Source organism: Diplodia seriata, assembly GCF_021436955.1.
Source record: "Diplodia seriata strain FDS-637 chromosome Unknown scaffold_4, whole genome shotgun sequence".
Lineage (NCBI taxonomy): Eukaryota > Fungi > Ascomycota > Dothideomycetes > Botryosphaeriales > Botryosphaeriaceae > Diplodia > Diplodia seriata.
The window spans coordinates 2604176-2617020 of record NW_027117311.1 but is presented as its reverse complement, the minus strand read 5'-3'; the positions used below and the strand labels follow the sequence as shown (position 1 = coordinate 2617020).

Sequence of the window (12845 nt, the reverse complement as noted above, 5' to 3'; positions counted from 1 at the left end):
GTGATTCCAGTTGCAGAGTAATCCTTGTGAGCTCTGGAGCTGTCGGGTTTGGACTGCAGCGGATGGGCTTTGCTTCGCGTCCGGATAACCTATCTGGGAAGCAGGTAAACTGTCCGTCATTTGTCTTTTGATTCAAAAACTCACTGCTCGGGCTTCCAGGCACTGTCGGCAGTGGGGCAGGCGGAGATGATTTTAATGTGGTCAAAAGTCTTCGCCCAGAGAGGAATCACTGTGGCTCAGGTTCTGCTCACGCATGACGATATCTCATCGGTAAGTTCCAAAATGCGTGTGAAGTGTTTAGGGCTAACACTCACAGCCTGAACGTTACGAAAATGCCGTTCGAACACTGAATGAGCTGCTCTCCCTCGGCGTTATGCCCATTGTCAACGAAAACGACACTGTATCGACCAAGGTAAGGCCTCGGGACCAACACGCCGAGCTGGCTGCTAAAACGCTGCTTGATGTAGGAAATCCAAATAGGAGACAACGATACCCTCGGAGCCATTACAGCGGCTATGATCCGCGCTTCCTATCTCTTCCTACTCACTGATGTTGATTCGCTTTACGAAAGTAATCCGAAATACGATGTCAACGCTTCGAGAATCCATTTCGTCACGTCCATCAGTTCGCTCAAGAAGCGCAGTAAGTCGAGCTCCATTCGCTGTCTATATGCCTATTAACTGAGCTATCCAGTTGACTCGTCCAGCCTCGGCCCTGGCTCAGCGAATGGGACTGGTGGAATGGCAACCAAACTGCGTGCAGCAGAAATTGCCTCAGACGCTGGCATCTTCACCGTTCTCGCGTCTTCATCGAGACCATCTGTCGTCAGTGAGATCCTGCAGTACTACGACGATGGGCCAATGTTCGATCCCACTTCGTACATGTCCGACTCCTTTCCCACAGGTGACAGCAAGGGCGTCCGCCCAACACATACCCTCTTCATCCCCGATCACTCCATGCTCTAGTCTCTTTCCCAACTTTCCTTCTCTTCCTGGTCTGTCAAATAATAGCCGAGAAGCACTCCATTCATTACCGAGGGAGGCTGGATGCCCCCATATATAACGAATGATATGAATCTTTCACGACTAGACCTTCTGCCATCTCCAGAAATGTTTCCACATAGTCTGCCTCCCTGCCAGTCTAGCCATATCAACATGTACAGCTCGATTCTCATCCCCCATTTTCGTGATCTCCTTTAGCTCGCCCACCTTCCAGCCCCGAAGGAGAAGCATGCACAAAGCGGCGGCAAGATACATGAAGCCAACGAAGAGCTGGGTGCCTCTGTAACCACTATCGCTTCCGGCGAGCTCGAGGGCTATCGGCTCGCTAAAGGTGCATGGCAGAACAATGACCAGCCACTCGAGATTCAAGGCGGACGGAAGATCCTGCATGCCAACGACCTCGGCCGTGACAGGAGCAATGGTGGCCCAGAACGAGCCGGCGACGGCGCCGCCCACCAGCGCGTAGAAGATGAGCACGCCGTAGCCGTCGGCGAAGACCCAGATGACCAAGGCGAACAGCGCGGACAGGAAAGCCGTCAGCCCGGCCATGTTGATGCGGCCGATGTTGTCGGAGAAGTAGCCGATGGGCGGCCGTCCCAGGCCCTGGCCCAGGTTCAGGACGGCAGAGATGACGGCGGCCTGCGAGGCGCTCAGGCCGATGCTCTTCCCGTAGCTGGACAGGGAAAAGACCAGCGCGATATAGCCGAGCATGGAGAAGAAGCCGTACGCGTTGAGCAGGAGGTACTCGGGCCGCGCGAACAGCCGCACGTCGAGGGCCCTGTGGCGGGCGCCGACGAGCCTGTTGCGGTCGCGGAGCAGCGCGCAGCACACGGCGTTGACGCCAAACGCCAGCAGGCCCAGCACGCGGAAGCACCAGGCCAGCCCGACGGACTTGATCATGGCCCCGGCCGCCAGCGAGTACACCAGGCCGCCGAAACCCGATCCGGACGAGCCGACGCCGTTCGCGAGCGACCGCCTCCGGTCGAACCACTGCGGCGGGATGCCGACCGACGCCACGAAGAGGAAGCCCATGCCCAGCCCGAACGCGACGCCCTGGCTGGGGAAGAGCTGCCACATCTCGCGTGCGAAGGACGCGCCGATAAGGCCCGCCGTCTGGAGCGCAATGCCCGCGGAGAGCGTAACATGGGTCCCGAAGTGGCGTGTGGACAGGGTGGCCAGCGGCGACACAAGCATGGCGCACGAGATGGACAGCCCGCCTACGAAGGCGAACTGCAGGGGCGTGGCGCCGGGGAAGGCGTTGGTCGAGAGGTAGTGCGCGAGGAAGACGCCGTATGACGAGTTCACGCCCCAGGTGTGTGCGTTGATGAGCACGACGCACCCCACGCACACCCAGCCGTAGCCGCCGTCGGGCGGCGGTAGGGGAGCTTGCGGTGATGCTGCTGCTGACTTCTCGGGCTGCGTCTCCGGGTCGAGAACTTCGCTGCTGTCCTTTTCAGAACTGGTATCCGGCTGTGGCGGTAAAGAAATCCGGTCTGCATCTGACCTGCGATCGAACGCCTGCTTGGACTCCTCCGTCATCTTGCTCTTGAACTTCAGATTTGTGCTGGCGTTTGATGAAGTCGCCCGTATGAGTAAGGAGACAATGGTGTGGTTGGTAATATCGACTTTCCAACGAGTATTCTTTATGTATTCATTTTTTACTGATTGGCAATTCGAACACGTACTTGCCTTGGTCTCGGGTCGAGAGTTTATGTTACGTAGGTATCAACGACTCGTGTACTCCACAGCATCGTGTCTCCGCTACTATGCGTGGGGGAACCGGTAAGTACCCCGTTCCCCGCTAGAACTGGCTCGAGCGTAGCCCGTATCTTCGGGTACGGTCATACTACTCTTACCGCCTTGAACTCGAATCTATCTTAGCTTCTTACTAAGTATTTTATATATAGATAAATAAATAAATAATTACTCTTTTTGTTATAAGTATTATAAAAGTATTTATAATACTATAGGTATTTTTTCCCTAGTCTATCTACTACGTCTATAATGCTCTACTCCTACCCTCCAACTATTCCCAGTCACAACAACAAGAAACCGCATTAATCCCCGCACCTACCTCTCCGCCAACGCAAGGCCTCCGGCGTTCTCCCATAGAACCCATCCACGCTCTCCAACCCCTTCCTACCCCGACCCACTCGCAAAAAAATCTGACAAGCAACCCCATCACGACCTCCGTGACCCTCCTGCCGTCGATGCCACCCAACTACGTCGCCGTTGGACTACCGTTCCTCTCCCCCAGCGCATCGATCAACAGCTGGATATCTCTGTAACCCAGATGCGCGTTGTGAGCCACGAGAGGCAATTGTTGCTGTGGCCAATGGCTTGCTCGCATACGCGGGCGCTGGTGGCGTCGGTTTAAAGGACGGTGGCATTGAGCGCTGAGGCGGTCGCGTAGTAGTTTGTTAAGAACAGGATGCTGGGGTTGGACGTTGGATTAATGGCGGTTGTGCGGTTGAGGACGTGCTGGGTGTAGCCGACGTGATACGGGCCTGTCGGATCCCATAGCGATACGACACTGATGAGCTGCGGAAGCTGTGCGAAAGAGAAGAAAGTGAGCGCATGTTGACGGTGTGTATTGTTTCATTGATGTTCCCGCGGTCTCTTTGTTCTCAAGTACATACCGAGCCGCATTCACGTTAGGGGTGAGAAGTTAAATGATCGTGTTGAATCATCTTGAGTTGCACACACGAAATTCCATCGGCTTTGGGGGTCAAGTCTCAGGCTAAAGTCCAAGTACATCCGCATCCTGCCATGCCTTTTCCACTTTGTTTGTCTACTTTTTAGAACCATCATTCTTCGCTACACACTCCCAAATAAGTCATCACCGAAGACTCAAAGTCTTAAGCGAATCAACAAGGAAGGCACTACTCTCCTTGTAATAACTTTGTATGTACATGAAGGAAGTAAGAGAAAAACCGTAGGATCCGAACATGGCTAGCTTTAAGACGACAGGAACTGATCAGCCTCGAACTTGATATCCCCGTTCCATGTGACACCGTTGTCAGATGAGGTGAAGCCAGAGGAAGTGGCGCCCGAAAGGCTCAAGCTGTCGCCGAAGCTCTCGTCGGCGGCGCTGAGGGTGATGGTCACGTTCGACCAGACTGTAGAACGAGTGATCAGTGGACATGTATGCGTGATACTGCGGTAGAGGAACGAAATGAACATACTGTAGCCCTCCAGGCTTCCGCATTGGCCCGAGTAGCACTCGTTGGACGCAATCACCCACTTGGGGTTCTTGTCCATATTGCCTGGCTAGAGTCAGCAACGGGTTATAAACGGCTGGGCGGAAGCTTACTGTCCGTCAGCTGCGAGACGACCTTGTCGTTCATATAGACTTTTTGTGTGACCGTTCCGGAGGAAACGGTGGTTACTGTGGCCATCAGCTCAAGCCTGTCAGATCAATTTCGCTGGGATCGTACTCTCAAAGTCGATGGTAGCGCCGTTGGCAACCGCGACGTAAGGCTGCCCTTCCTGACCAGCTATCTGGTTGTTAGCCTGAGAGACTGCCAATGGTAAAAGTGACGACTTACACGGCAAGAGGGTGTTGGCAGCGACGCACCATGCGTCATTGTCCGCAGGACAGCCTCTACACGTGGATCATTAGTGGACCAGAAGCCTTGGGGGATTGTGTTACTAACACGTCTGAGTTCTTCGGCGCCCAGTTCAGCAGTGGCTGCAGAAGGGGAGAGCTGTCATCTCCCTGGGATGCTGAGAGACCTAAGTTCCGTCAGAAAGGCTGGGGAATCCTGTTTGGACGCTCAAAGTACGCACCGATCCAGATACTCAACCAGGCATCGCTCTGAGTGGAATCGGTAGGCACGGCGGGCGGGACCAGAGAGTAGGTAGCCTTCTTGATGTAGGTCTCGCCACTCGTTGGGCCCATGTAGATTGTGTCGCCGAAATGCCATTGGGTATCTGCTGTGACTCCCAAGGCGAGAGCCAGCACAGCAAGGAGGGAAGGAACGGAATGCATGCTCGCTTTTGCACTTCCTTCCAAGGTCCAGTGGTGTCAGATGGTAGAAAGGGTTGTCGAAGAGTAGATAAAAAAATATGCCCCTTCGAAGCCGTAGCCGCCTATATACATTCAACATCAAATTGGGTGGGACCAGAACGCCATCTGGTCCGCCCGATAAATGAACCAGTGTGGTGCGTTTAGGAGCATACATGAAACATGACATTTCTAAGCGATCACGGCTCCGACGGGAAGAAGGATTCCCAGCAGGGTTTGCATTGACGCATCGAACCCAGTAGTGCGCAGGCTTTTATGCTGAGCTTTACGTGATGTGATACAGACACGACTCTCTCCGGCTCCCATAGGTGTGTTAATAGTAAAAAAGATGTTGAGCAGCCCAAGTGCTTTCTTTTGTAAACAGTTCAATACTATAGTAAGGGAATAGTGCATTCCGGGACGAGAAGTGAAAAGAGGGGGTGGGCTTTATTAGAATGTACTGACCACTACTTCTACGAAAAGAGCGAGATTGAGGACGCGGCTTGTTTCATAAATATTCGCGGGGGATGCCGCAACGGTAGTACCTGCAGTCTCCGTGAAGATAGAGACATAAATCCCGAAGGCAACTAGAGCCGAATGATCCGTGCTCGCTTTACACACATGAACACAACACCAAGAGACTCGAAAGCTTGAAGTAGATGTTTGAACAGTCGGGGAATTGTTTGGGTCATGGAACGCGCGACCGAAATTGTCAAAGACGGTCACACGGTCCAAATTTCATCAACCTCAATCCGCGGTGATGATCGTCCAAGTAAGCTAGGACAAGGTCGACCTCAGCATCGGTGGCGTCCAGGATATGCTCCGGCGCAAACGCAGGCTTCCAACCGACCGTCCCTCCCGTGTTCGGCAGTAAACATCGATCTACATTCGATCGGCAGGGCCTCCTTCATGGGGCTACAGCGGGTTGTTTACTTCATAGATCGATTAGGCTTAGCGTAGACTGCTACCAGGTGGTGGTATATAGCACCACCAGCAGACTTCACTAATCGATCATCCTACTTCATCATCAACATTACATCAGAGAGGTAACATCCATCACAGGCCACTTAGCGTTACCATCCAGCTTCCTACCCCGAGATATTGACCCTGAACGACGGCTTTGACACCTTCAGCGCTTTCGCCATTGCCTCCAGCGAATCCTCATGATCCACAAGCTCCACGTGCGCATCGTCGATCACGCCGCGTTTGGCCAGCGATTTGCCGAAAGTGTGTGATCCAACAGCCGCACCAGTGGGGAGACTGATAGGCATGGAAGTCGAGAAATGAAATAGTTCAGGAATGAGCTCACGGGAATGTGCACAACCCCACTCTTTTCCATTAAATGACTCCATCTCCTGCAGGCGAATCACACAGAAAGATCAGAAGACACTGTTCAAGTTGGCCGCTATGGGGATGCATTGAAGGTATTTCAATGAAGTGGTGCATCGGTGACTAGATTTATTTCCGGTCCATGGTGGCTTGACGTAGATCAGGCACCAGTGCAAGCGTGGCGTTGGCTCGCCATGGAGACGGCACAGCGGCATGAGACGGGCCGGGATGGTTTTCGGCACCGGGAAAGTGGCCGGCTTCTATTCGCTGATTTACCTAGGAAACTACTGCTTCTGGTCGGAGACCCGGGGACGTCAAGCTCCGTGATGTGCAGAGCTACTGCGGGGGGACCTTACGGTGGAGGCGTGAGCCCGAGTTACTTAAAGAAGACGATCTTTCATCCTACTCTCAGCCACTTACTATATATACTTATCTAGTCAACAAATGCGTGATGTTCGCACTGAGGGCTTGCTAGATACCATGACAAGCAGTGTACAACACAGCTCAAGTGCGCCGTTGTTGAGCGTTTCGAGGAAGAAGAGCTCCGGCCGAGTCGGATACGAAAATGTCCGACAGCATGGATACCTACACCTACCCCGCAAATTCCCCGCCCAAAGCAGGCATTTGGAGTGGAACACGGACGCACAGCTATCCGGAGAGCCATTCACCAAGCATCTAGGTACATATGATTTCATCATCGTGTACATGCTGCAGTCACACTAGCTACTTACGGCGTGAAAGTTTAGCCGGTCTTCGTTTCGGCGTTGCATCTGCACGCAACTTTCGATCGGAAAGTCCAGGATAGTTCAGGCAAGAGCTCTGATTAGACCCCGATCACCGAGCTGCAGCACTGCCAAGGTGGATCGGCGGGACGAATGCGTAGTCGCTTCCGACCCGAATTACGAAGCCAGTAAAAATGATCGTTATAATAAGCTTAATGTTCTTTGGCACAGTGACTACTCTATCAGACTCGCTACCTCTTCCTTCTCACAGGTATCCCCGTCAAAATCAAGCTCCTCGTAAATCATGGGATTCGCAGTCTACCTCTTCTTCGGGGCGCTGGCCGCACTGATTGCCAACTCCATCCTCCAATCCATCAGATCCCCGCTCCGCTCGATACCCGGACCCCTTCTCGCCCGCTTCACACGGTTGTGGTACCTCAAGGAAGTCTGGACCGGGCAATTCCCATGGACGAACATTGCCCTGCACAAGAAACACGGTACGTACGCCACGCCTCCCACAGCACTTCCATCCCCCACCATCGCCCCGACACTGAGCACACAAACGACGTCACAGGACCCATCGTGCGCATCGCGCCGAACGAGTACTCCATCGACGATCCGGAGGCGATAAGGACCATCTACGGCCACGGCACGGCCTTCACAAAGGGGCCGTGGTACTACGCCAGCGGGGCTCCGCACAGGCCGAACATATTCACCGACACGAATCCGAAGACGCACGCGACCGAGCGGCGCAAATTCGCCGCGCTGTACTCAATGTCGACCTTGGTGACGATGGAGCGCGCGGTCGACCACTGCATCGAGTGTTTCAAGGACCGGCTGGTGGACTTTTCGCGGTATGTGGGCACCCCCCCGTTCCCGGGCTGCGATGGGTTGTGGAGGTAGGGGCTGACGGTGATGCTGCCGGCCAGGTCTGGGACGACGTTTGATCTGCCGTGGTGGATGCAGTGCTTCGCCTTCGACACGATCGGGGAGATAACGGTGCGTTGGATTCCAAGGAAAGGACTTCGGGGGGCTGGGGCTGGGCTGATGGCCACGAACACAGGTGTCCAAACGTTTCGGCTTCCTCGACGCGGGCAAAGACCCGCTGGGGATCATCAGCGGGCTCGACGGGTTCTTGACGTACTGCGGCCGCGTGGGCGTGTTCCCGGAAACGCACCTGGCCCTTTTCACGCTCGTTTCCATGCTCGGTGCCAACGCGTTCGACCACATCGTCAAGTTCTCCGACGATCAGGTGCACGCGTACAAGCAGAACGTTGAGGGCGAGACGTTCCTGTCCAAGGCGTTGCGGATCCACCAGGAAGAGCCGCGGAAGCTTTCGGAGCACGACATCCAGGGGATTTGCCAGATGAATGTGGTTGCCGGCAGCGACACGTCGAGCATCAGTCTGACAAGCATCCTCTGGCACCTTCTGAAGAATCAGGATGCGCTGGGCAAGGTGAGTGTCTCACGGCCGAGGGGCGAGGTAGAGGGCCTCGCTGACACGTTCTGCTCCAACAGCTGCGGGCCGAGGTTGACCAAATGTATTCGCAAAACGCCGCTCGGGACGTCATCACGTTTGCCGACTCGCAAAACATGCCGTACCTGCAAGGGGCCATCAAGGAAGCGTTGAGGCTGCATCCTGCAACGGGTCTTCCTCTCAGTCGCGTGGTGCCGAAGGGCGGGGCTACCATCTCCGGCCATTTTTTCCCGGAAGGAGTAAGTGCTACATCTCACAGTCCCTTTTGCTATACATGCTGAAACCAAGGTCCAGACAATCGTGGGTGTCAACTCATGGGTTGCCCACCACAACACGCAGGTGTTCGGTGACGACGTGCATGAATTCAGACCGGAGCGTTGGATGGTTGGGAAAGAAGCAGAACAGGTTCTGGATCGATATTGGTTGCCGGTAAGCTGCATCACGAGCCCAGAGATTGAACGCAATCTGATCTGTGCGGTAGTTTGGCTACGGCTCGAGGACGTGCATTGGCAAGAATATTGCCCTCATGGAGATCTCGAAGGTGATCCCATACCTGGTTCGACACTTTGACCTTGCTCTCGTGGATCCGGATAAGGCACCTACCATGCACAACGTTTGGTTCGTGAAACAAAGTAACATCCAGGTCTCGGTCAAGGTACGGAGGACCGATGGAGTGTGAAGCTGCGTCCATGGTGCGTTTGCGCATTCATTGGATCTTGTTGCACTTGAAGAATATGCCTATCGATGGTTGAATATAAAGCATGTGTGAAGGCTGGCGATTCTGTGGTTGTTTCTTGTGTGATAAGCAGAATGTATAAATTGTAAGCAGATGAAATAGTCAAGAGCCGGTGAACGGTGTTTCAGGGTTCTTACGTAATGAACGGATGAGGTGCGAGCCGCGCCTGATGAAAAGAATAGACCAATTAGCATGCTTCTATGCGAGGAGAGCCGTGTTCCAACTCCGTATTTCCTTTTCGAAGGGTCTCCGAAACACCTTGGACTCGGGCCGCTTTCCGTAGCGCTGTACGCACAACCCTTTTTTAGTTCAAGATTTAGTAACAAGAGCATCGTTAAGAATACCGGTGCACTCTACGTGGCGAGATAAGAGGTATAGACTGAAGAAAGAGTGTTTTATGGCGGAACTACTATCTATAAGCTAGCGGGTCTGAGTCCTCCTCTCCGGTACCAATCTCAATCCGATTGAGGCGAGCAGCTGCCATGGAATCTTCGTCCTTCTTGTACAGCTGTTTCATATAGCCTTTGAACGCCTTGGACATGTCCACCGTCGAGCGGATGTGGTCTGGCTTGATGATGATGCGGCCTCTGGCGTCCTTCTCCCCTTCCGTTTCGGCCAGAGCCACGGCGATCTGGAATGCTGTTGATAGTCAGCGGGGTGCAGCGTGGGGTATCTGCTCCAACATACCGTTCCTTATCTCGCGTCCATTCCACTGGAGCTGGCGGAGTTCGGGAGACTCCTCAATGTAGTCGCGTGTTTGCAAATGGATGCGCATCGTTTCCTCCCTCTCGCGCTCGAGCTTGTTGAAGAAGGTCTCCCATACCTCAGTACGCTGCTTATGTGAGAAAGACCGGTAGTAGATGGTGATGTTGATCCGAGAAATGAAGGCCTCGTCGAACGTCCCCACCCGGTTAGTTGTCAGGAAGAGAATTCCTTTGTAGTACTCCATAGCTCGTAGGAAGGCAGCAACAAGGTTGTTGCGAACGAGATCCTGGACCTTCCGATGTTCCATGTAGATATCCGCCTCGTCGATCAGCATAATAGCGTTCCAGTTCCTGGCCAGCTTGAACCACCGCATGAGAGTGGTCTCGATAAGGCTGGGGTCTGTGCCGATATCGGCACAGGTGAGGGTTAGCAGAGGTCTCTCTGCATTTGCAGCAATGCATTCTTCGTGCCGTTAGTGAAAAGCCGGATCAAAGCCACATGGCGTCAAAGCTTACCTGCTGTGTAGGTTTTTCCGACCCCCGGCTTTCCGTGGAGAAGAAAGATCAAACCCTCTCCTTTGCCCTTCACAAAGTCCGCCGACCAAGCACTCTCGTCCAATTTTTCGACCCCCAAAGCCTTTCCCTGCTCACCGAGGCTCCTCCCCTCGGCTTCCTCTGCACGCAGACCTTTCAGATACTTCGCTGTCAGACTTTGGATCATGTTCTTGACGTGCGGCTCCAGAACAAGCGTGTCCAGTATCTTTTTGTCGTACTGCGCCGGCTTGATGCCCGAGATGTCGAGGTTTCCTGGTAGGTGGCGGATTAGCGTTGGTAAGCTACTCACCAAACCACGGAAAGCTTACTCCATTCTCTGTGCTTGAACACAAATGCTTCGACTCGACGGTCGCATAGGAAATATTGGTGTTCGGTGAGCCCCTTCACGGTCAGGGGGTTGATCTTGGAATAGCCAGGGAACCGGAAGGGCCTCTTCTCTTCGTGCACGATTTTCTGGCATTCGTTACAGCAATCGCTCTCCACTTTGGTGTTGCTGACCTCAAATGCAGCATTCAGTATGCATCGCTCCTTCTGCATATCCGAGAAATACTGGATCGGATCCACCATGACAAGACCTGCAAACTGCGAACTATCAGAAAACGTTGCCAACAAATGGATGCGAGCTTACCGGGCGCCGTGGAAAAGTAGTTCCATAGCCATTGAAGTCCCAGCAGCCCTTCTTTCGCAATGCGAAGAACTTCTTCCCTCTTTCGACCAGCGACTTCCTGACTTGGGCGGGCGTTTTTCCATCCTTGGCTATTTGAAAGGATATGCTGTTAGAGACGTTATCTCTTTCTCGCCCGCAAATGGATGTATTCGATACATGGTGTCGCAAGGTCCAATGTGCATGGAATCAGCATCAATGTTCCACAGTGTCAGACTGTATAATGAAATACTGCCTCCTTCTCCATCCCAGTCGAGCCGCTTCACCACATATGGTTGAGGCTCGCCAAGGAGGTTCTTGTCATACAGAACGTCTTCCCCTGGTTGAAAGAGAAGCCATAGCATCTCGAAAGTGACGTAACCTCTTTCATGACGTTTCCGCTCTTCTTGAATCGAGTCGCCAGTTTTCTGTCGCACGAAGTCTCGCAAGATGCTGATATGCCTGTGCGCGTGTTGACTTGAACATGTAGCTGTGGTGCATTCAAGGTTTTCGAATCGCTTCTGGTAACGCTCCAGAGCCTCATCGTAGTGCACAAGAAGTGGATATGGCCAGTAGATCCGGAGGTTCTTCGAGTCAAAGTTGTGCTCTGGGTAGTAGTCCACAACGGCACGCAATGCCTCCCGGATCGCGGGAGACAGGATGTCGAGGTAGGGAAAGCTGTTGTCACCGAACGGAGGGAGCCTGATCGTCTCCAATTTCCCGCGCTCGTCTTTATCCTTGCTCACCGCGTCGTTTTCCTCGCCCCTTTTCTCTGCGATGTTGGGCAGTTCTCTCATCCTACCAGCAGAGTCGATCTGAGTCTCGGCCCCGCTTCGTCCAAGTCCAAGCTCGGGAGAGCCTGCGGTGAGCCACGTCAGTCGAACGTCGACTACTTTCATCACAGGTGGCTGGGTTCCAGGGGGAGTCTCGATGTCGGCCAGCGGCCGAGGCAGCGGCAGAGCATAGACATCTTCGCGGGAAGCATCGTTTAGGTACCGAACCTCATGGATGATCTCTGGTGAAGATATGGTGGGCTCTTGATTTGAAGTGGCCACTGGAATATCTGCGGACTCTGGATTACATGAGCGCCTACTATAAAGAAGGGCGTCCTTGAGCATTGTTACCAGACTTGCGGATTTCCAATGACTCCACTCTCCTATGGTTCTAAGATGTATGAGTATTCATACCCTCCGTAGACAATAGAAGCTAGTAGAACTTACATGCCCCCGTTTTTCCTGTACTTGGGGAAGGGAAACCTTCGAGGGGTCATCCGAACTTTCCTCGATAGCCACTTCACATTTTTCTTATCATCAACCTCTTTCAGTTATAAATAGGACACCCGACATGCTATCGGAACTCACTTCTGTTGTTGAGGTTTCCGAAGAAGGATGTAGGTCTCATTTTCTGTTTCCGCACGTGGAGTCAGCTTTTCCTTTTCAGAAATGTGTGCTCTCGAAATGCAAATGTAGATGCGGCATGTGGCATGCCATATGCAACCTTTGAGGGACAGAGCGTAGGTATCTTGAGAAGGTCAACGTGGCAGGGCAATAAATAAGCTCGTACACTTGCAAGGCTGAGATATCACCGTGTGAGCTCGAAGTGCGGGGAAATCCAGCCATTGTGCTGACTGATACATAATGGCTTGCTTACTGATGGAATAAGAAGCACAAAA

The 12845-nt window shown here is 53.4% G+C and overlaps 5 protein-coding genes across 5 annotated transcripts; 2 read left to right on the top strand and 3 right to left on the bottom strand.

The window, feature by feature from the left end:
• Positions 1-373: 373 nt before the first annotated feature.
• PRO1_1 (Glutamate 5-kinase) lies at positions 374-965 on the top strand (the record flags this gene model as incomplete). Its single annotated transcript, XM_066776114.1, has 3 exons — positions 374-412; positions 468-642; positions 694-965. 3 exons carry the CDS (start codon positions 374-376, stop codon positions 963-965), a joined length of 486 nt encoding a protein of 161 aa, XP_066633995.1.
• A 120-nt stretch (positions 966-1085) lies between these two features.
• SLS55_004657 (uncharacterized protein) lies at positions 1086-2540 on the bottom strand (the record flags this gene model as incomplete). The annotated part of the gene is made up of 1 exon (XM_066776113.1): positions 1086-2540. The coding sequence occupies one exon, from the start codon at positions 2538-2540 to the stop codon at positions 1086-1088; it is 1455 nt and encodes a 484-aa protein (XP_066633994.1).
• A 1419-nt stretch (positions 2541-3959) lies between these two features.
• On the bottom strand, positions 3960-4902 carry SLS55_004656 (uncharacterized protein; the record flags this gene model as incomplete). The annotated part of the gene is made up of 7 exons (XM_066776112.1): positions 3960-4120; positions 4187-4267; positions 4315-4389; positions 4439-4498; positions 4550-4605; positions 4658-4736; positions 4791-4902. The coding sequence occupies 7 exons, from the start codon at positions 4900-4902 to the stop codon at positions 3960-3962; spliced, it is 624 nt and encodes a 207-aa protein (XP_066633993.1).
• Positions 4903-7362: 2460 nt separating this feature from the next.
• On the top strand, positions 7363-9214 carry SLS55_004655 (uncharacterized protein; the record flags this gene model as incomplete). The annotated part of the gene is made up of 7 exons (XM_066776111.1): positions 7363-7555; positions 7633-7912; positions 7988-8057; positions 8122-8514; positions 8577-8774; positions 8830-8964; positions 9017-9214. The coding sequence occupies 7 exons, from the start codon at positions 7363-7365 to the stop codon at positions 9212-9214; spliced, it is 1467 nt and encodes a 488-aa protein (XP_066633992.1).
• A 466-nt stretch (positions 9215-9680) lies between these two features.
• On the bottom strand, positions 9681-12291 carry SLS55_004654 (uncharacterized protein; the record flags this gene model as incomplete). Its single annotated transcript, XM_066776110.1, has 5 exons — positions 9681-9910; positions 9959-10375; positions 10492-10782; positions 10839-11105; positions 11427-12291. 5 exons carry the CDS (start codon positions 12289-12291, stop codon positions 9681-9683), a joined length of 2070 nt encoding a protein of 689 aa, XP_066633991.1.
• Between the last annotated feature and the right edge of the window lie 554 nt (positions 12292-12845).